This window comes from Pecten maximus, chromosome 7 (assembly GCF_902652985.1).
Source record: "Pecten maximus chromosome 7, xPecMax1.1, whole genome shotgun sequence".
NCBI lineage: Eukaryota > Metazoa > Mollusca > Bivalvia > Pectinida > Pectinidae > Pecten > Pecten maximus.
The window spans coordinates 2,042,108-2,067,081 of record NC_047021.1 but is presented as its reverse complement, the minus strand read 5'-3'; the positions used below and the strand labels follow the sequence as shown (position 1 = coordinate 2,067,081).

The 24,974-nt window shown below is 36.8% G+C and overlaps 1 protein-coding gene across 1 annotated transcript; it reads right to left on the bottom strand.

The window, feature by feature from the left end:
• Positions 1 to 1,427: 1,427 nt before the first annotated feature.
• On the bottom strand, positions 1,428 to 24,887 carry LOC117331301 (protein artemis-like). Its single transcript, XM_033889920.1, has 12 exons — positions 24,450 to 24,887; positions 23,529 to 23,580; positions 15,269 to 15,353; positions 14,578 to 14,637; positions 14,076 to 14,131; positions 13,261 to 13,362; positions 12,104 to 12,317; positions 11,008 to 11,115; positions 8,688 to 8,963; positions 7,239 to 7,368; positions 6,119 to 6,395; positions 1,428 to 5,557 (listed from the first exon to the last, which is right to left on the bottom strand). The coding sequence occupies exons 1-12, from the start codon at positions 24,556 to 24,558 to the stop codon at positions 3,406 to 3,408; spliced, it is 3,621 nt and encodes a 1,206-aa protein (XP_033745811.1). The 5' UTR covers positions 24,559 to 24,887; the 3' UTR covers positions 1,428 to 3,405.
• Positions 24,888 to 24,974: the final 87 nt, after the last annotated feature.

Sequence of the window (24,974 nt, the reverse complement as noted above, 5' to 3'; positions counted from 1 at the left end):
TGATTTTTTTAATGCAATCAACAAATATTGAAAGGGTTTAAACCATTTAAAACCAACAATTTTACAGTTTGCTCTCCATTGCATTAAATGGTCATGAATTGGTGGAAAATTGTTAGCTTTATTTATTTTTTGTTTATAAACAATTAGTAATTCATTAATCTATTAATTAGGTTTTCTGATTGTGACGCAATCAGACACAACTAGACAAAAATATCACATAACTTACCAAATACAATTTTATTCAAATATAAAAATTGTAGATTTTATATATTTCAACAAATCATGCATTTAAAAAACAATTTCATTGGTAACATTGGAATTTCTATAGATTCACGGTGACTGATCCTGTTGATAGAAAATAGACATCTATTGTGTAACCATGTAAAGGAATTACAAACCTTTCAGATAAAAATCTGTTATCGTTAATTTTTTCAATATTCCAGGTACATACACTTTTAACTATGTGATAACAAAAGGTATTAGGAATCACACAATTGAATACATCTATTAGTAAAATAAGGTAAGATAACAATTTAAACATTGCCACATCTCAATACATGTTAATACGTCTCGATACATGTCACACATCTCAATACTGTCACACATCTCTATACTGTCACACATCTCTATACTGTCACACATCTCTATACATGTCACAAATCGCAATACATCAAGAAGTTATTGCTGTTTAGCTTCCAGATTGGGAAAATGGCAATGTCTAACTCCGGTTGCACAACAATCTACTAATTTATAATAAAAGAACTACAAATTATCTTTATAACAACTAACTTCTTAAATATGTTGGGGGCAACTTTTCAACTAGATAGAAATCTAATAATTATACACTATGTACATTTATGATGTACAAAACTTGCCATCATTGAACAACGGTGAAAATAGAACACACACGGCAATGCTGATTATTGATTATTTCCTGGGGCTGTTGTTTATGTTGGAACTTACACAACACTGACTAGAGTAACATATATTTATTAAATTTCTATGGCAAGTCGTTTGGAAATTTACCCATTTAATGCTCAGAACCAGATATCTGTATTTAAAGAGATATCTTTATTTCTAATTCAGACATATCTATGTAATAATTAGAGATATCTGTATTTGAAATAGAAATATATTTGTGTCATTTAAAGATATCTGTATTTAAAATAGAGATATATCTATTCTAGGTGTATCAGTATAAAGATGTCTGTATTTGAAATAGAGATGTATTTGAAGTAGAGATATCTGTATTTGAAATAGAGATGTATTTGAAGTAGAGATATCTGTATTTGAAATAGAGATGTATTTGAAGTAGAGATATCTGTATTTGAAATAGAGATGTATGTATGCAAATTAAGGATATCTGTATTTAAAATAGAGATATCTCTAGCTAGATCTATTCTAGATGTAACAGAGCACATGATAAATTGAATTTAAATCACTGCCTCCACTTGGGATCGAACCCAGGACCTCTGGGTTACTAGTCTTACACTCAACTGATTTAGCTTAAGAGAAGATCTCTCTAGCCGAGCAGTATTGCGGCTAGTATTTTCCAGGGTTACATAAATACTTATATCTCTAATATAAATTCAAATCTCTAACTGAAATAAAGATAGATGAATTAAATGGGTAAAAACTAAAATTGCTTGCTACAAATTTCATATACACAAACAAACAATGTGTATCTCGAAATTAATACATAAATTCAATTAAGTGCACATCTGATATTGTAAACATGGAAATTTACACGAGGGGGAAATTTACGCTAATTATGCAGAGTCCTTTTTATCATGAAAATTTTCCCCACGCATATAGTTTATATATCAAAATCAAGAGATTAATCCCTCACAAAAATAACCATATTTACAGTATTAGTATATATATATATATTACAAAAAGAATGCTCATTATCCATAATATTACTCACGTGATACCTAATTGACAGCAACGTTATTATCTCCCCTCCTGTTACTATCTATTAGGCCTGTATCACAATACCATTACTCCAAGAGATTAGAAACAACTATAGCTTGAAGATGGCTGCTGAAGGCCTGAAAACGTTAGCGAAATTTTATTCACCTATCATGTTAATATCATCAATTTTAATATTTAGCTGATTCAGTTTAAGTATGACCTGTAAAATATAAATCACAATATAAATATTTCATGAGTATCTATTTACCTGCAAAAATATCCAACATTGACTGTACAGTTATTAGTTACAGGACTGTCATAGTGACATATAATATCACCAAAATACATGTACAACAGATATCAATCATGGTGAAGTTAAAAATTTTGATAATTATTTTCAAAATAAAAATAATAAATTCAAGAGCTAAGAGCATAAAAAATTATACTGTTGTATCAACGTAATTATGTGGATTTATCAACATCGACATGATGATGTGTGCATGTGTCTATCAATACCAAGCAAATATTGCTGAATAGAACTTTCAAATTCACAAAATAAATAATTAAATTCACACAGTCAATAAGAATATTGTAAATCTTAATTCCTTAAAACTTTCAAAACACAATGGATATATTTGTTTGCAGTTCAAAAAGACTTCAATAAGAATAATCTTAACATGAAAACAATGTTCTATAAAAAAAGTACTTGTACATATGCCATCTTGATATAACAAAATATCATTTTAACTGTTTTGAGAAATAAATAAATACATGCATGGAAATTGTATATCATTAATTATGATTGTGATAAAAAGTTTTACTATGTAGTGTTTAACCAGGCACAGCAATTTTCAATTTCTATTTCAACAAATTATATTGACATAGAAAGTCAATTTTAACACCGAGGACAAGAAAATCTAGAATTTAGATGCAGTAATTATTACACTCTAAAGACAGGAAAATCTAGACTCAATTAAGTTTTCTGTATGTTTATAAAATCAACAGATTTTAACTACTAACAGTATACGTGCAATCAAAAATATTTCAAACATGGAAATAATACCTAAATGGTTGTTGGAAAAGTCTATGCATGTGAAAAATCTAAATTATGATAAGTTTTGTTAGTTGTTGTTTTTAGTCAAATATTTACATTGGATAGATCTAATCATTATACAGTCAGTATTGCAACACATTCAGGTTGATACATGTAATAGACAGAAAATTTGTCTCAGTCAAAAGTGAAAAATAATTTTTGCAAAATAATTACTGTATGTCTGTTTAAATGTTTGACAGTACTGTTACTTTAAAAGCTGTTATTTCATTCTTTCTTAATATTAAAATGTGAACGAAAATACCATGGCACGTACATGTAGAGGTAAGAAATACAGAATTTAACTCTCCTGTTATATATAAACAATGAATAAACTCCGATACAAAACACATACACCACCGGTAAGTATCCAAGCTCTCTAGGACTCGTCCCGGAATATATCAGGATATTTCCCTGGTATCTTCCTCACTATCACTCTGTGTGAGGTCTATAACGCCAAAGTCACTGTCATCAGAAAGCTTGTCACTAACATCAGAAATCTTGTCATTGTCAACATTACTGCCCAGGTATCCGATAATGTCACCTGTCACTTTCTCATTATTTCTGACATGCAATGCACGCTGGATTATGTCCAATCTTGACCTTGGGCTAACCTTCCTTGGACTTTCATCACTATCATCACTACTGCTTGAAGACACAGATGTGCTATCATCTGATTCATCCTCAGAATTATCATCTATGATCATCACAACTTCGTCCTTACTACCTGGTAAATGACACACTTCTGAAAAATGTTTGAGCTTATTGACTTCCTGACTTGGAGGTAAGGTGATGTCGCTGTCCGACTCATAGCCATGGACGCTAGTTACACCCATTTTGTGAACACCAGAATCCTGATTGTCAGATTCTGAATCAGAATCTAAAATAGCTATGACAAGATCGTTAGTTTGTATGTTTGTGAGTAGTTTTGAGGCAGGTTTTTGTGGGGATTGTTTATTCAGCTGCCTGTTTTGTTTGATCCCCTGCTTTGACTCGTTGTCCTCCTGAATTTCCACTAAAATGGTATCTGGTTGAGGACTAGCGTCCAGAACACACCGACATACACTGCGTGATGTCCCCGGGGTGTCACATGACGACAGTCTGTGTACATTGTACATACGAGGATGTTTCTGGTCATCCCCTGTATGACATACATGTGACACCATCTCAACATCCCGTGTTTCTCCTTCACAACATTGTTCATCATAGCTTTCTGTTAGGTCTGTTATTTCAAAACCTTCAGACTTCTCCAATGACAAATCTCGTTTTTCTGAATCCATTTCACATCCTTGTTCTTCTGTACTGATTTTGGTTTTCAGTTCATCCTTAAATGATGTAATTTCATTGATTTTGCAATCTAAACTGTCACTTTTTTGGCTTCCTTTTATAAAATCCCTGTCCTTCCCAGATGTTTCGTGAACACTACTAACAGGCACTATTTGGCATTGCCCTCCCTCCATATCATCTACTGTAAACTCATCATTACTATCTTCAAACAAGTCATAGCTGCCATTTTTCTTCCATTCTTTAGAATGACTAGTAGATACCGAACTTTTGGATTGTATCATAGTAAGAGATGTTGTCCCAGAGCAATCCTCTGATGTATTTACGATTTTGTTTTTAGAATTCCCAGAGCAATCTTCTTTTACGATTTTGTTTCTACTACACTCATCATTATGGTCCATAATGAAACCTAAATTAGCATCAGTGGCAGCATTAACACTTTCTGTTCTACCGCTGACTGTGTGTAAGTTCTCCTCCAGTAATTCATCCTTGGGGATAATATCAGACTGACTTACTGGATTTACTTCTTTATCCTGGCCTCCTTTAGCTTCCTCAGCTATGTCTTCTTTAGAATAATTCCCAGCTGACTCTAAGTCGCCTGTTTCTTTAGAATAATTCCCAGCTGACTCTAAGTCGCCTGTTTCTTTAGAATAATTCCCAGCTGACTCTAAGTCGCCTGTTTCTTTAGAATAATTCCTAGCTGACTCTAAGTCACCTGTTTCTTTAGAATAATTCCCAGCTGACTCTAAGTCACCTGTTTCTTTAGAATAATTCCCAGCTGACTCTAAGTCGCCTGTTTCTTTAGAATAATTCCTAGCTGACTCTAAGTCGCCTGTTTCTTTAGAATAACTCCCAGCTGACTCTAAGTCACCTGTTTCTTCCCCTAAAACCATTTGTCTTGTGTCTGTCTGTTCTTGCGAGCTATCAATATCTCCTTGATAACCCTGACACTTCAAACTTTCATCAGAATCTGCTAAAACTTCTCTAGAACTAGTTTCCTGATTTTGACTAGATTTCACCCCCACAATGTCTGTATCAGCCATATCATTGTTAAGGTCTCCAACAGATTCCTCCCTGGTCTGTGTTTCTGTTTCTTCCTCACCAAAATCTGGAACATCTGGAGACTCCCACGCCTGTTGGCCAACTGTCTGCTCCTCATCTTCAAGGAAAGTCACTCGGAAAGATTTCACTTCCTGTGATGCACTCTGTGAATCGATGGCATCTAAAAGACTCTGTGCAGGGGTTGAAAGTTCATCGCCTTGGAAACCACTGTGGAGAGAAATCAAACATGTGACCTTTAAATCCCCTACACAATATTTCACAACTGTTACGTCAAACATATAAATACACAACTGTTACGTCAAACATATAAATACACAACTGTTACGTCAAACATAAATACTCAACTGTTACGTCAAACATATAAATACACAACTGTTACGTCAAACATATAAATACACAACTGTTACGTCAAACATATAAATACACAACTGTTACGTCAAACATATAAATACACAACCTGATTTCTTAAACATCAATGTCAAATGCTGGAACACATTTTTACCATTCAACATTTATAAAGTTTTCATCATTTTTATGACTCTTACGTTAGTGCACCACATTATTCAATAAAGACACTCATTCTATACATTTTCTTTATAAAACTTATTAACTTAACTTCAGTTATTATATCATAGAAAAATACACAGTTGCCATCTTTATTAATATTTTTTCAAGGAAACCAAAAAGCAAGAGGAACCTTCAAGAGTAAATGTGAGAAACCTTTTAAAATAGAATTAATGTAAAACCAATATATCACACTTTTCTGACCTGATTTCCTCCTGATCATCATCAGAGTCACACAGCAGTCCAGTTCCGCTCATCTCGCTGTCGCCATGGTTACTGCCAGCATAGGAGCTGTGTACGTCAGATATGTCACTCTTCATTGGCGTGACAGCTTCCTGTGGTGATACCGAGGGAACTTGCTCCTTGTCTCGAGCTGGGCCAGCTTCTCCTTGGTTCTTCACAGGCGTCACATTACCTTCCTCACTCCTCATACGCTTGAGGTCAGGAGATCCAAACACCAGGTCGTCAGAGTCACTTGAACCTAAAGGACATAGAACATATTACAGTATTACACATTGGTCGACTGGTTACAAATACCAGGTCGTCGGAGTCACTTGAACCTAAAGGACATAATACATATTACACATTGGTCAATACATATTACACATCGGTCAACTGGTTACAAACACCAGGTCGGCAGTGTCACTCGAACCTAAAGGACATAGAACATATTACAGTATTACACATTGGTCGACTGGTTACAAACACCAGGTCGGCAGTGTCACTCGATCCTAGAGGACATACACATTGGTCGACTGGTAATATACATGTATTGTATGGATTTTAACGACCAAAACAATGAACACATCACTGTATGGACCCGACCTGATTTATTCGTGATCTACTCATTGCAAAAATTTTTTATGGATTAGATTTTTGTTGATTACACAATGAATATTTAGACTGCAGAATTTTTAGTCAAGACTTAATAACAGTCATTGAATTGACCCTGAAAACAAAAAAATCCTAAACACTTACTGTATAAATGGTAGTATACATAATACATGTATTGTTTAGGTTTTTTTTTACAACATCCCATGGCCTCTATAATAGAATGTTGAAATATGAAAGTCTTGATTAAAGTTGCCGATTATATCTGTAGGACCAAAATAAATCATTAATTTGCATACAAAGACCAGGTAAAAGGAACAAAATGTTTGGACAAAGAAATGAAATTGTGGAATACGCCTTTAATAAAATGGTGCCTCAACATTTAACAACAAAATCATTAATTCTAGTAAGATGTCAAACACTGAACAGTTCTAATAGCTGTGATAAACTTTGATTTAATGATTTACATGTTATATGTAAAAGATCAACTCACACATATTTGTGTATCCTGTATATTTCCTTTTCTGTTTCTTCTTTTTAAGTGTACCAAAGATTTTGCCAACTGTCTCATATTTCTGCTCGATGTGGTCTAACTTAAGGAAATGGTTTAGCCTCTTCTGTACCTGTAAGTTAACGGGAAAATGTCACTTGATTTCATCTTTTATTATTTGAAGGCAAATCAGAGACATGAAATGAGTAAATACATTAATTTTACATTGAAAAAAAACCAAAAAAACAGAAATATATAGCTGATTTAAACAAATGCCAATCATATCTTTACATTTGTTTACATGATATCACCCTATGGTTTGGTAAATGAAATTCGTTCTAAGGAATTACATTAAAGTCATTTAATCTGTTTTACTCTGTTTACACAATGAAAGATCGTCACACCGCCAGCATCTGGTGTAATAGATAGAGGATATTGAATGGTTTTCTGTTTAATATAACATATATTTCACGAGTATGACAGAATATCAATATCTTCACAAGTGCAAAGCACGAGTGAAAAATATCAAAATATTCTGTCATACGAGTGAAATATATGTTGTATTTAATGGGAAACCATTCAATTTCTTTTTATTGCATTTCATATACTTTAAAACAAAATTAAAAACATCGTAAAATTAATAGTGTCAAAAAGTGTGGGAAACAGTAATGGCATCATCTCTTTGTGACGTTACTCCACGTCAACTTGACAGCGCCATTTTAAAAGGACTGATCAGCGCAATTCAAGCATTTTCTGCTGTTATTGGATAATCTAATGAATATTTCAGAAATACAGCAAAATAACCCATTTGTCTACCTTCACTTCGATTGGAAAAATCGGCAAGTTTCAATGAGGTGAATACAAAACTTTGATTTGTCAAAAACGGAATCTTTATTCACTGCAAAATCTTATATTTTCACTGCAAAATCTTGTATTTTCACTGCTCATTGCTACAGTGAAAATACAAGTTTTATTAGTTGATAAATTTCTATATTTCACTGGTAAAAATGCAATAAATAGAGGATATCTAACAGTGTCTTCAGTAATACCAAATATATTTCATGAGTGGGGCTAACTGTTAGATATTCAGTTTATTACATTTTTTATCAACGAAAAACCTATCCCGTATGCTAACTAGGCCTACAGCGAAAGTTTGAAAACAAAAAAAAGTAGTTCCCCCTGTCCAGGTGCTGACATATATATGTCGGGCTTTCTGATTGGTCAATTATTTTGGTATTTTCTAATCATTAATTTGATTGGTCAAATCAGCAAAAGTGATATTTTTCATACTAGTGAAAAATATAACTTTTATAGAATGAATAATGTTTGATATTTCACTGGTAAAAATGTAATAATCTGTTTTATTCTTTACACAAAAATGTATAAAATGATGTCAGATGACAGATCACCTGACCGACCTCTAAAGAAACTGAATTAGAAATTAGAAATTACCTCACTTAAGGATGGATCTGGTTCTGGCTTTACATTGGGACGGACATTGCCAGGTTTAAGATAGGTGACCAGATTGCGGACCTCATTGTAGGAGGAGTGGAAAGAATAACAGACACGATAAATCCCACGTGTCCTCTCCACAATGTGAGTGAGGTTCAGACGCATCTTCTTGGTGAAATACATGGTCGAGGGTAAGATCACCATTTTGTTTAATTTGGAATGTTTAGGAGGTTGGAAGCCACAGGGCAGAGAGTCATGATCACCTCTTGCAAATCTCTGCAACGAAAATTATTATTAATATACATGCATTAAATAAGTAAAATAAGTAAATTGTTAAAAAGTAAATCTCAGTCTGTAAATAATACAAATAATTTGATGACAAGGAATCATTTTTTATTGAAAGTCTAAAACATGTTTCCTGACATACTTTGGAATGATATTTATATAATTCAAATGTGTGATTTATCATTCTGCACATCAAGTGAATTTATACTACAATCTAGTGGGTATAATGAGCAGGTGAAGTGGCTGTGATGGGATTCCTCTTGGTAATGAGCATGTGTATGGAAACATGTGATAAACACATCAGGTTTCCTATGGTCCAACCACTAAAACACCAACTAGATATGATCATCTACACACATGTCATAAAGAAATATCCTCTATTGTGAAAACCGCTCACCTCCCCTAGACAGGCATGGATCGGTGTCTCACCACTTACCTCCCCTAGACAGGCGTGGATCGGTGTCTCACCACTTACCTCCCCTAGACAGGCGTGGATCAGTGTCTCACCACTTACCTCCCCTAGACAGGCGTGGATCGGTGTCTCATCACTTACCTCCCCTAGACAGGCGTGGATCGGTGTCTCATCACTTACCTCCCCTAGACAGGCGTGGATCGGTGTCTCATCACTTACCTCCTCTAGACAGGTGTGGATCGGTGTCTCATCACTTACCTCCCCTAGACAGGCGTGGATCAGTGTCTCATCACTTACCTCCCCTAGACAGGCGTGGAATGGTGTCTCATCACTTACCTCCCCTAGACAGGCATGGATCGGTGTCTCATCACTTACCTCCCCTAGACAGGCGTGGATCGGTGTCTCACCACTTACCTCCCCTAGACAGGCGTGGATCGGTGTCTCACCACTTACCTCCCCTAGACAGGCGTGGATCGGTGTCTCATCACTTACCTCCCCTAGACAGGCGTGGAATGGTGTCTCATCACTTACCTCCCCTAGACAGGCGTGGATCGGTGTCTCATCACTTACCTCCCCTAGACAGGCGTGGATCGGTGTCGCATCACTAACCTCCCCTAGACAGGCGTGGATCAGTGTCTCATCACTTACCTCCCCTAGACAGGCGTGGATAGGTGTCTCATCACTTACCTCCCCTAGACAGGCGTGGATCGGTGTCTCATCACTTACCTCCCCTAGACAGGTGTGGATCGGTGTCTCACCACTTACCTCCTCTAGACAGGCGTGGATCGGTGTCTCACCACTTACCTCCCCTAGACAGGCGTGGATCGGTGTCTCACCACTTACCTCCTCTAGACAGGCGTGGATCGGTGTCTCACCACTTACCTCCCCTAGACAGGCGTGGGTCGTTGTCTCATCACTTACCTCCCCTAGACAGGCGTGGGTTGGTGTCTCATCACTTACCTCCCCTAGACAGGCGTGGGTTGGTGTCTCATCACTTACCTCCCCTAGACAGGCGTGGATAGGTGTCTCACCACTTACCTCCCCTAGACAGGCGTGGATCAGTGTCTCATCACTTACCTCCCCTAGACAGGCGTGGATCAGTGTCTCACCACTTACCTCCCCTAGACAGGCATGGATCAGTGTCTCATCACTTACCTCCCCTAGACAGGCGTGGATCGGTGTCTCACCACTTACCTCCCCTAGACAGGCATGGATCAGTGTCTCATCACTTACCTCCCCTAGACAGGCGTGGATAGGTGTCTCACCACTTACCTTCCCTAGACAGGCATGGATCGGTGTCTCATCACTTACCTCCCCTAGACAGGCGTGGATCGGTGTCTCACCACTTACCTCCCCTAGACAGGCGTGGATAGGTGTCTCACCACTTACCTCCCCTAGACAGGCGTGGATCGGTGTCTCACCACTTACCTCCCCTAGACAGGCGTGGATCGGTGTCTCATCACTTACCTCCCCTAGACAGGTGTGGATCAGTGTCTCATCACTTACCTCCCCGAGACAGGCGTGGATCTATGTCTCACCACTTACCTCCCCTAGACAGGCGTGGATCGGTGTCTCACCACTTACCTCCCCTAGACAGGTGTGGGTCGGTGTCTCATCACTTACCTCCCCTAGACAGGCGTGGATCGGTGTCTCTTCAGGGTCAGCGGTGAAGATGTTCCTCAAGTCAGAGATCTGCTCATATATTTTTACCTTGGCTTTAGACACATGGACCTGTGATATGAACAGACAAATAGAACTCCTATCCATGAATTACAAACGACATGTAATTATAAGTTTATTTTGCTCCTTGTTTGTGTGACTCAGTCAATAGGTTAAATACTGACAAAATTTAATACAATTTATACCTTACTACTTGTTTTACTGACAAAATTTAATACTATACTGTAACAATACCTTACGACTTGTTCTACTGACAAGATTTAATACTGTAACAATACCTTACGACTTGTTCTACTGACAAGATTTAATACTGTAACAATACCTTACGACGTGTTCTACTGACAAGATTTAATACTGTAACAATACCTTACGACTTGTTCTACTGACAAGATTTAATACTGTAACAATACTTTACGACATGTTCTACTGACAAGATTTAATACTGTAACAATACCTTACGACTTGTTCTACTGACAAGATTTAATACTGTAACAATACCTTACGACTTGTTCTACTGACAAGATTTAATACTGTAACAATACCTTACGACTTGTTCTACTGACAAGATTTAATACTGTAACAATACCTTACGACTTGTTCTACTGACAAGATTTAATACTGTAACAATACTTTACGACGTGTTCTACTGACAAGATTTAATACTGTAACAATACCTTACGACTTGTTCTACTGACAAGATTTAATACTATACTGTAACAATACCTTACGACTTGTTCTACTGACAAGATTTAATACTGTAACAATACCTTACGACTTGTTCTACTGACAAGATTTAATACTGTAACAATACCTTACGACTTGTTCTACATGACAAGATTTAATACTATACTGTAACAATACCTTACGACTTGTTCTACTGACAAGATTTAATACTGTAACAATACCTTACGACTTGTTCTACATGACAAGATTTAATACTGTAACAATACCTTACGACTTGTTCTACTGACAAGATTTAATACTGTAACAATACCTTACGACTTGTTCTACATGACAAGATTTAATACTGTAACAATACCTTACGACTTGTTCTACTGGAGATTTCTTTAAGGAGGTGCTCATGACCGTAATGAGATCTTGGAGTAAAATGGACGACATGACCTTGACCCTTGGCTATCCACTCTTTGACAAGTCCACTGACAGCCTCCACACAGTCCTGACGGCTTGGGATGTGGAAACAGTCGGGATGACAAAATGTAGTGTCCACATAGAGACTTTGGATGGGTTTCACTCTGAAACAGTGCTACTTGTTAGTCAGGTTTGTTACAACATGGACAAGAAAGCTGGAATAAAGTACAGATTTAAATGACAATTATTCTTTTGTTTCTGTACTAATCAAAGCCTTGAACATTATAAACAAGAGACCCATGGGGCCTGTATCGCTCACCTGGAGCCTTGAACATTATAAAAAATCCTTCATAGTGTTAAATACAGTCTATGTCACTCAGATGTTGGGGTATATTACGTGGTGTTAAATATGGTCTCTGTCACTCAGATGTTGAGGTATATTACTTGGTGTTAAATGCAGTCTATGTCACTCAGATGTCGGGGTATATCACATAGTGTTAAATACAGTCTATGTCACTCAGATGTCAAGGTATATTACGTGGTGTTAAATACAGTCTATGTCACTCAGATGTCGAGGTATATTACGTGGTGTTAAATATGGTCTCTGTCACTCAGATGTCGAGGTATATTACGTGGTGTTAAATACAGTCATATGTCACTCAGATGTCGGGGTATATAACGTGGTGTTAAATACAGTCATATGTCACTCAGATGTCGGGGTATATCACATAGTGTTAAATACAGTCTATGTCACTCAGATGTCGGGGTATATCACATAGTGTTAAATACAGTCTATGTCACTCAGATGTCGGGGTATATCACATAGTGTTAAATACAGTCTATGTCACTCAGATGTCGAGGTATATCACATAGTGTTAAATACAGTCTATGTCACTCAGATGTCGGGGTATATTACGTGGTGTTAAATGCAGTCTCTGTCACTCGGCTGATGCAGCATGCTTCCTTCGCTCAGGAGGTAGAGCTGTGGATCGTCATGCTGGAGACTCAATTCCTGTCGGGTGTTAGCAGGTCTGTTATTTCAGTACAATATGTTAACTTATTATGTCTGGACACAGCCAGAGTTGTACAGATCCTGAATGTCCTTACCTTTCTCCACTGTGCAGTGCTGTGACTTTAGAAACATGGTTGGCTTCCCAACGAAAATCTCCAGTATACAGGGCTGTACCTTCTGACCCCTCAAACAGGAACCTTAATTTGACAACAAATCTTTGAATCATATCATTTTATACCTTAATGAGAAAAGCTCGTAACAATATACAAAATACTGAGAACAATTAAAACTTTACTGCTGGAAAACAATTTACCTCAAATAATACTGCCGATTCTCCCAACAAGTTGTTTCTTTAAAATGGAATGGATTCGAGCCAATAATAACTAACAGACAGTTAACACTGGAGACAGTCTATTGAAGTCACTGTTGTGGTGATCTATTGAATCAATCTTTACACAACTATTCACAGCTTGTTTATTATAACATCATGTCACAGTAACAATAGTTAGATAGTAGTATTTCACATAATCATGTTACTGTAACAGTAATGATTTTTTCTAACTATTGAAATAAAAAATAAAAAAATAAAAATTTCAAAACATGTTTTTTTTTTAAATGCCCTAATCCCTGAGTGCCACACAGTAAATAGACACACAAAAATAAATGTTATCTTATTATCATCATCTTTGAAATTGACAACATATACTGTAGTGAACAAAATGCGGCTGTACATTTACATTTAGCCGGGAAAAACATATTTCAAATATGATACTGTGTAACAGTGCCTATACACCGGTCCTGCAAAATATGTTTTTCAAGAAAATGGACTTAACATGCTTAGTTACAAGTTTAGATTACCATTGCAGTATGAAACACTACAGTATCAACCATTTATTAACAACAATCTTACATGACAGAGCCTGGACAATGTGCAGCTGGCAGGAGTGTTACCTGAACAAAATCAACCTGCAAAATAAACTAAAATCATTAACAATTGATAAACAGATTTATCATGAGTTAACTTGATATGACAGCTACATCTGATTTTCTTAACAGGTAGCTAAATGTAATTAATTTATCATAACTAATAGATAAGTATGTACTATGTTTTCTGAATTTCAATTTTGGGAACCTACAAATGAAATCTGAGGAAGATTCATGAACTTTCTGAGAAATAGTGATAACAAACTTTAACTGTCAAATTTCAAAATGGCTGCCTGTCAGCTATCTTGTTTCCAGTTCATATAAATTAGCATTAAATAATTATGAGATCTATGTCTGTATATTCACATTAAATCACATGAAAACATTGTTAGCTTTCCAATAATGAAACATCAAATAAAATGCTTTTCATAAAAGAAAAAGGAAGAAGACAATTATTTTGCATTAAACTTTTATGTTCATCAAATTACCTTGCAAGAAGATGTTTGAGGGATGGAAACTGTAACTGGTTGATTGATGGGTAAAGTTTTCTGGGAAAGAAAAGGAATTACAAACATGTACATAATCATTTAAGTATATTAACTTTTACTACTTTTTTACGTTTTTATAAATCTAGACTAATGATGAGTAACTTATTACCTCCCTAGAATAGTGATTAGTAAATTATTACCTCCCTAGAATAGTGATTAGTAAATTATTACCTCCCTAGAATAGTGATTAGTAAATTATTACCTCCCTAGAATAGTGATTAGTACATTATTACCTCCCCAGAGTAGAGAGCATTCTATATTGTCATGACTCACCACCTAATAAAGGAGAAATCAAATAAAATATGTCTGCCTTACCAGAATTGTGTCAACAACAATTATATTTTTAGGTGTTTTCTAACGATCCCAGTGAAATTTTATAAATGAAAACATTTCCTTCCAGACATTCAATTATATATTATTATAAACACTGAAGAGGACAAACTTTTGAGGATCTGTACATGTATACAGCATGTAAAAGACAGTTGCCTATATATATATGGGAGATATATACAATCATGTTTAATTTTAGGGAGGGGCATTATACCGGTGTGAACTGTACCTTTCCATCATACGTTATGTAAGTAACATCAGAGATGTTGGGAGATGAGAGTAGAATATAAGTTATACTCACAATATATCTTTCCAGATGTTGGTATTTTGGACTTTCAATCAGCAGAACTTTAGTAACATCAGAACAGTACAGGTATACTTCAGTGCTACAATAATAAAGTAATGAAAATTTCAGGTTCTACCCTTTTATTATAATCATTATTTCTTTTTTATTAACATATTCATCCAGCAGGACTCATATTTACCAATTACACATTACTTTATATGTGATAAATCAATACAAAATATACACATTATATTGTGTTTCAAGGTTTCATGTGTGATAACTATAGGCACTATTTTACCTGTGTAATGGCTGGCCATCATTTTACCTGTGTGATGGCTAGGCACCATTTTACCTGTGTGATAGATATAGCTGGGCACCATTTTACCTGTGTGATGGCTAGGCACCATTTTACCTGTGTGATGGCTGGGCACCATTTTACCTGTGTGATGGCTGGGCACCATTTTACCTGTGTGATGGCTGGACACCATTTTACCTGCATGATGGCTGGGCACCATTTTACTTGCATGATGGCTGGGCACCATTTTACCTGTGATGGCTATAGGCACCATTTTACCTGTGTGATAGCTGGCATGGGCACTATTTTAGTAGGGACTTAGATAAACACAATATTCAGGAATATACATTAATTTGTATGAAGTATATGGCAACTCTATGTAATCCTGATAAATAGTACTGCAGTACACCACTCAGCTAGGGAGATCTTCTCTACAGCTGGATTGATTGAGTGTATAGTATCAATCTAGTAAGCCAGTGGTCCCGGGTTTAATCCCTAGCAGAGGCAGTGATTTAAATTTGATCAATCATGCGCTCTGTTTCAATGGTACCCATGTAGGACCCCGGGAACTATACAGGTGTATATACTAATTAGCTTTATTTGTGAAATTATTACTTTAACCCCCTGAAACTTGAGGACAAGTTCTTTCCTTGAGGGCGAGTATGTAACCCTGGTAAATACTAGCTGCAATATACCGCTTAGCTAGAGAGATCTTCTCTTAACCTCAATCAGTTTAGCACAAGTCAAGTAAGCAAGAGGTCCAGGGTTTGATCCTTAGCAGAGGCAGTGATTTAAATTTAAATAATCATGTGCTCTCATTCTTATCCCATACAACCAAAACCTATTATAAATGTATGCCAGAACTTTGATATGGATGTGAGAAACAGTTTTATAGTTTAGGTATCTGTAACATCTCAAGATGGATGTTTGAAGTTTACAGTAAGTAGGTTATATATAACTCTGTATCCTACATTCTGTAAACAAACCAGCATTCCCACTTCCCTAGGGCAATGTATCAGTGTAGCATTCCCACTCCAATATAGAGAAATGTATCAGTGTAGCATTCCCACTCCAATATAGAGAAATGTATCAGTGTAGCATTCCCACTCCAATATAGGGAAATGTATCAGTGTAGCATTCCCACTCCAATATAGAGGAAATGTATCAGTGTAGCATTCCCACTCCAATATAGAGAAATGTATCAGTGTAGCATTCCCACTCCAATATAGGGAAATGTATCAGTGTAGCATTCCCACTCCAATATAGAGAAATGTATCAGTGTAGCATTCCCACTCCAATATAGAGAAATGTATCAGTGTAGCATTCCCACTCCAATATAGAGAAATGTATCAGTGTAGCATTCCCACTCCAATATAGAGAAATGTATCAGTGTAGCATTCCCACTCCAATATAGGGAAATGTATCAGTGTAGCATTCCCACTCCAATATAGAGAAATGTATCAGTGTAGCATTCCCACTCCAATATAGAGAAATGTATCAGTGTAGCATTCCCACTCCAATATAGAGAAATGTATCAGTGTAGCATTCCCACTCCAATATAGAGAAATGTATCAGTGTAGCATTCCCACTCCAATATAGGGAAATGTATCAGTGTAGCATTCCCACTCCAATATAGGGAAATGTATCAGTGTAGCATTCCCACTCCAATATAGGGAAATGTATCAGTGTAGCATTCCCACTCCAATATAGGGAAATGTATCAGTGTAGCATTCCCACTCCAATATAGAGAAATGTATCAGTGTAGCATTCCCACTCCAATATAGGGAAATGTATCAGTGTAGCATTCCCACTCCAATATAGGGAAATGTATCAGTGTAGCATTCCCACTCCAATATAGGGAAATGTATCAGTGTAGCATTCCCACTCCACTAGGGAAATGTATCAGTGTAGCATTCCCACTCCAATATAGAGAAATGTATCAGTGTAGCATTCCCACTCCAATATAGAGAAATGTATCAGTGTAGCATTCCCCACTCCAATATAGGAAATGTATCAGTGTAGCATTCCCACTCCAATATAGAGAAATGTATCAGTGTAGCATTCCCACTCCAATATAGGAAATGTATCAGTGTAGCATTCCCACTCCAATATAGGAGAAATGTATCAGTGTAGCACTCCCACTCCAATATAGAGAAATGTATCAGTGTAGCATTCCCACTCCAATATAGAGAAATGTATCAGTGTAGCATTCCCACTTCAATAGAATGTATCAGTGTAGCATTCCCACTCCAATATAGAGAAATGTATCAGTGTAGCATTCCCACTCCAATATAGGAAATGTATCAGTGTAGCATTCCCACTCCAATATAGAGAAATGTATCAGTGTAGCATTCCCACTCCAATATAGGGAAATGTATCAGTGTAGCATTCCCACTCCAATATAGAGAAATGTATCAGTGTAGCATTCCCACTCCAATATAGAGAAATGTATCAGTGTAGCATTCCCACTCCAATATAGGAAATGTATCAGTGTAGCATTCCCACTCCAATATAGGGAAATGTATCAGTGTAGCATTCCCACTCCAATATAGAGAAATGTATCAGTGTAGCATTCCCACTCCAATATAGGGAAATGTATCAGTGTAGCATTCCCACTCCAATATAGGGAAATGTATCAGTGTAGCATTCCCACTCCAATATAGAGAAATGTATCAGTGTAGCATTCCCACTCCAATATAGAGAAATGTATCAGTGTAGCATTCCCACTCCAATATAGAGAAATGTATCAGTGTAGCATTCCCACTCCAATATAGGGAAATGTATCAGTTGTAGCATTCCCACTCCAATATAGAGAAATGTATCAGTGTAGCATTCCCCACTCCAATATAGAGAAATGTATCAGTGTAGCATTCCCACTCCAATATAGGGAAATGTATCAGTGTAGCATTCCCACTCCAATATAGAGAAATGTATCAGTGTAGCATTCCCACTCCAATAGAGAAATGTATCAGTGTAGCATTCCCACTCCAATATAGAGAAATGTATCAGTGTAGCATTCCCACTCCAATATAGGGAAATGTATCAGTGTAGCATTCCCACTCCAATATAGAGAAATGTATCAGTGTAGCATTCCCACTCCAATATAGGGAAATGTATCAGTGTAGCATTCCCACTCCAATATAGAGAAATGTATCAGTGTAGCATTCCCACTCCAATATAGAGAAATGTATCAGTGTAGCATTCCCACTCCAATATAGAGAAATGTATCAGTGTAGCATTCCCACTCCAATATAGGGAAATGTATCAGTGTAGCATTCCACTCCAATATAGGGAATGTATCAGTGTAGCATTCCCACTCCCAATATAGGGAAATGTATCAGTGTAGCATTCCCACTCCAATATAGGGAAATGTATCAGTGTAGCATTCCCACTCCCTTATGGAAATGTATCAGTGTAGCATTCCCACTCCAATATAGAGAAATGTATCAGTGTAGCATTCCCACTCCAATATAGAGAAATGTATCAGTGTAGCATTCCCACTCCAATATAGAGAAATGTATCAGTGTAGCATTCCCACTCCAATATAGAGAAATGTATCAGTGTAGCATTCCCACTCCAATATAGGGAAATGTATCAGTGTAGCATTCCCACTCCAATATAGAGAAATGTATCAGTGTAGCATTCCCACTCCAATATAGAGAAATGTATCAGTGTAGCATTCCCACTCCACTAGGGAAATGTATCAGTGTAGCATTCCCACTCCAATATAGAGAAATGTATCAGTGTAGCATTCCCACTCCAATAGGGAAATGTATCAGTGTAGCATTCCCACTCCAATATAGAGAAATGTATCAGTGTAGCATTCCCACTCCAATATAGAGAAATGTATCAGTGTAGCATTCCCACTCCAATATAGGGAAATGTATCAGTGTAGCATTCCCACTCCAATATAGAGAAATGTATCAGTGTAGCATTCCCACTCCAATATAGAGAAATGTATCAGTGTAGCATTCCCACTCCAATAGGGAAATGTATCAGTGTAGCATTCCCACTCCAATATAGAGAAATGTATCAGTGTAGCATTCCCACTCCAATAGGGAAATGTATCAGTGTAGGCATCCCACTCAATAGGGAAATGTATCAGTGTAGCATTCCCACTACAATATAGAGAAATGTATCAGTGTAGCATTCCCACTCCAATATAGAGAAATGTATCAGTGTAGCATTCCCACTCCAATATAGAGAAATGTATCAGTGTAGCATTCCCACTCCAATATAGAGAAATGTATCAGTGTAGCATTCCCACTCCAATAGGGAAATGTATCAGTGTAGCATTCCCACTCCAATATAGAGAAATGTATCAGTGTAGCATTCCCACTCCAATATAGAGAAATGTATCAGTGTAGCATTCCCACTCCAATATAGAGAAATGTATCAGTGTAGCATTCCCACTCCAATATAGGGAAATGTATCAGTGTAGCATTCCCACTCCACTAGGGAAATGTATCAGTGTAGCATTCCCACTCCAATATAGAGAAATGTATCAGTGTAGCATTCCCACTCCAATATAGGGAAATGTATCAGTGTAGCATTCCCACTCCAATATAGAGAAATGTATCAGTGTAGCATTCCACTCCAATATAGAGAAATGTATCAGTGTAGCATTCCCACTCCAATATAGGGAAATGTATCAGTGTAGCATTCCCACTCCAATATAGAGAAATGTATCAGTGTAGCATTCCCACTCCAATATAGAGAAATGTATCAGTGTAGCATTCCCACTCCAATATAGAGAAATGTATCAGTGTAGCATTCCCACTCCAATATAGAGGAAATGTATCAGTGTAGCATTCCCACTCCAATATAGAGAAATGTATCAGTGTAGCATTCCCACTCCAATATAGGGAAATGTATCAGTGTAGCATTCCCACTCCAATATAGGGAAATGTATCAGTGTAGCATTCCCACTCCAATATAGAGAAATGTATCAGTGTAGCATTCCCACTCCAATAGAGGAAATGTATCAGTGTAGCATTCCCACTCCAATATAGGGAAATGTATCAGTGTAGCATTCCCACTCCACTAGGGAAATGTATCAGTGTAGCATTCCCACTCCAATATAGAGAAATGTATCAGTGTAGCATTCCCACTCCAATATAGAGAAATGTATCAGTGTAGCATTCCCACTCCAATATAGGGAAATGTATCAGTGTAGCATTCCCACTCCAATAGAGAAATGTATCAGTGTAGCATTCCCACTCCAATATAGGGAAATGTATCAGTGTAGCATTCCCACTCCAATATAGAGAAATGTATCAGTGTAGCATTCCCACTCCAATATAGGGAAATGTATCAGTGTAGCATTCCCACTCCAATATAGAGAAATGTATCAGTGTAGCATTCCCACTCCAATATAGGGAAATGTATCAGTGTAGCATTCCCACTCCAATATAGGGAAATGTATCAGTGTAGCATTCCCACTCCAATATAGAGAAATGTATCAGTGTAGCATTCCCACTCCAATATAGGGAAATGTATCAGTGTAGCATTCCCACTCCAATATAGGGAAATGTATCAGTGTAGCATTCCCACTCCATCAGGGAAATGTATCAGTGTAGCATTCCCACTCCACTATAGAGAAATGTATCAGTGTAGCATTCCCACTCCAATATAGAGAAATGTATCAGTGTAGCATTCCCACTCCAATATAGAGAAATGTATCAGTGTAGCATTCCCACTCCAATATAGAGAAATGTATCAGTGTAGCATTCCCACTCCAATATAGAGAAATGTATCAGTGTAGCATTCCCACTCCACTAGGGAAATGTATCAGTGTAGCATTCCCACTCCAATATAGAGAAATGTATCAGTGTAGCATTCCCACTCCAATATAGGGAAATGTATCAGTGTAGCATTCCCACTCCAATATAGGTAAATGTATCAGTGAAGCATTCCCACTCCAATATAGAGAAATGTATCAGTGTAGCATTCTCACTCCAATATAGAGAAATGTATCAGTGAAGCATTCCCACTCCAATATAGAGAAATGTATCAGTGTAGCATTCCCACTCCAATATAGGGAAATGTATCAGTGTAGCATTCCCACTCCAATATAGGGAAATGTATCAGTGTAGCATTCCCACTCCAATATAGAGAAATGTATCAGTGTAGCATTCCCACTCCAATATAGAGGAAATGTATCAGTGTAGCATTCCCACTCCAATATAGGGAAATGTATCAGTGTAGCATTCCCACTCCAATAGGGAAATGTATCAGTGTAGCATTCCCACTCCAATATAGGGAAATGTATCAGTGTAGCATTCCCACTCCAATATAGGGAAATGTATCAGTGTAGCATTCCCACTCCAATATAGAGAAATGTATCAGTGTAGCATTCCCACTCCAATATAGGGAAATGTATCAGTGTAGCATTCCCACTCCAATATAGAGAAATGTATCAGTGTAGCATTCCCACTCCAATATAGAGAAATGTATCAGTGTAGCATTCCCACTCCAATAGGGAATGTATCAGTGTAGCATTCCCACTCCAATATAGGAAATGTATCAGTGTAGCATTCCCACTCCAATATAGGGAAATGTATCAGTGTAGCATTCCCACTCCAATATAGAGAAATGTATCAGTGTAGCATTCCCACTCCAATATAGAGAAATGTATCAGTGTAGCATTCCCACTCCAATATAGAGAAATGTATCAGTGTAGCATTCCCACTACAATATAGGGAAATGTATCAGTGTAGCATTCCCACTCCAATATAGAGAAATGTATCAGTGTAGCATTCCCACTCCAATATAGAGAAATGTATCAGTGTAGCATTCCTACTCCAATATAGGGAAATGTATCAGTGTAGCATTCCCACTCGACTAGGGAAATGTATCAGTGTAGCATTCCCACTACAATATAGGGAAATGTATCAGTGTAGCATTCCCACTCCAATATAGGGAAATGTATCAGTGTAGCATTCCCACTCCAATATAGGGAAATGTATCAGTGTAGCATTCCCACTCCAATGTAGAGAAATGTATCAGTGTAGAATTCCCACTACAATATAGAGAAATGTATCAGTGTAGCATTCCCACTCCAATATAGAGAAATGTATCAGTGTAGCATTCCCACTACAATATAGAGAAATGTATCAGTGTAGCATTCCCACTACAATATAGAGAAATGTATCAGTGTAGCATTCCCACTCCAACATAGGGAAATGTATCAGTGTAGCATTCCCACTCCAATATAGAGAAATGTATCAGTGTAGCATTCCTACTCCAATATAGGGAAATGTATCAGTGTAGCATTCCCACTCCAATATAGAGAAATGTATCAGTGTAGCATTCCCACTCCACTAGGGAAATGTATCAGTGTAGCATTCCCACTCCAATATAGAGAAATGTATCAGTGTAGCATTCCCACTCCAATATAGGGAAATGTATCAGTGTAGCATTCCCACTCCAATATAGGGAAATGTATCAGTGTAGCATTCCCACTCCAATATAGAGAAATGTATCAGTGTAGCATTCCCACTCCAATATAGGGAAATGTATCAGTGTAGCATTCCCACTCCAATATAGGGAAATGTATCAGTGTAGCATTCCCACTCCAATATAGAGAAATGTATCAGTGTAGCATTCCCACTCCAATATAGAGAAATGTATCAGTGTAGCATTCCCACTCCAATATAGGGAAATGTATCAGTGTAGCATTCCCACTCCAATATAGAGAAATGTATCAGTGTAGCATTCCCACTCCAATATAGAGAAATGTATCAGTGTAGCATTCCCACTCCAATATAGGTAAATGTATCAGTGTAGCATTCTTACTTTGCTACAGAAATCTTCTATGGTTTACTTTTCTAGGCTGATTTAGAATCTTTTTACCCTTTTGGATTTCAAACACATTACATGCATGCCTTGATACTGCTTACAGGACTAGTAATTCCAGTCATATTTTACACATCACAGCTACATATCAAGCTAAGTTTCTGATCACTAATAATTCATTACCTTTCTTTTAGTCTGGTTATGAAACTGGAAACACTTAAACCGACTGTGTGATCTGTAAACAAACAGAAGTATCAAAGATTACAGATGATTTCCAAACAATAAAAATTGAAACAAGTATAGCGATTGATACACATATTCATCACTTTGCTAATCTGTTTAAATTTGACACTGTGCAAATATTTGGATGCGCTAATTACATAAGTATATTTACAGAATTTATCATCCACAGAAACACACTCAGTTACTATTATACATAATATGTACATATATCATGTATGCTATTTCACTCGAAATGTTAGAATATTGTTACTTTATATATTTGATACAGCTTGGATTATTTTATCAATACTACGACATTACTTTAATATATTCAAAATCAGTAACAATCTATATTATTTTTCTTTCCAAACTGGAACAACTTCTCAAGAGACCCAGATTCTTACTGTTTCACACAGCATGCTGGGATGAGGGTCTACCAAGTTTGTTAATCCTATACTTTTAAGCACAATAAATGGTAAAATGTGTTTGAATCTTTCAATAATTTTTTTTAAAATAAACAACAGGCCCAGTGTCATGACATTGGGCCGAGTACCCATAGTATGCTGGAGTAAACTGCTATTTCAAGTTTAAGTCAAGTCAAATCTTAAATGAAATAACTTCATCTACATTGTAAATAACAAAGAGGTTTAATGTAATGATATTGAGCCAATAGCACCCGGGATGAATAGCTATTTAAATGTGTTCCAATAAATAAGCTAATTAATTTAAAGGTCTCAGGGGTCAAGGTTTCTGATGTTTTATCGGCCTTTTGCCATAGTGGAAATGGCTGAATGTTTTCAATACCGTCATGTGGATAGAAAACATACAAATATTGAAACATATAGATCTATATATATATCAATTATTTTTTGATGGCAATACCTTCATGAAGATGGGATAGAAAATATACAGTCGAATTCAAATTCGGACCATCAAATCTATCAAGAGATATATTTCGATATTCGCTCATCCGTCCTTTGAAGCAACTCATCTTGTGTGCTAGATTTTTCAGTCCTGGTGTCAGTTTTCGCGGGACACAGTTTATATTCTACTTTCAGTTTATCCAGACTATGTTCCGATTGGGGTATTCATCTGAACACAAATCAATGTATTGCCCAGCCGATTAGCCGTGCATGAAGGCATCATCTTTAAAAGGGACAAAATCATGGTATAGCTGCCCATTGTTTGGTTGAACGATTTCATCTGATCATCGATGTCGGCTTGCAATAAACTAAGAAATAATTCTTTCTCGCAACAACAATCAAGGACCTTTCGACGTCCGGTTGAGACTGGGAAGTGATAACGCTTCAAAAAGATGAGTTTACACCACAAAGCGTCAAAAGGACGTTATTTGCTATTCGGGATTCTCGCATGTCAATAATAGATTCGACCTGAAATATATTCCGA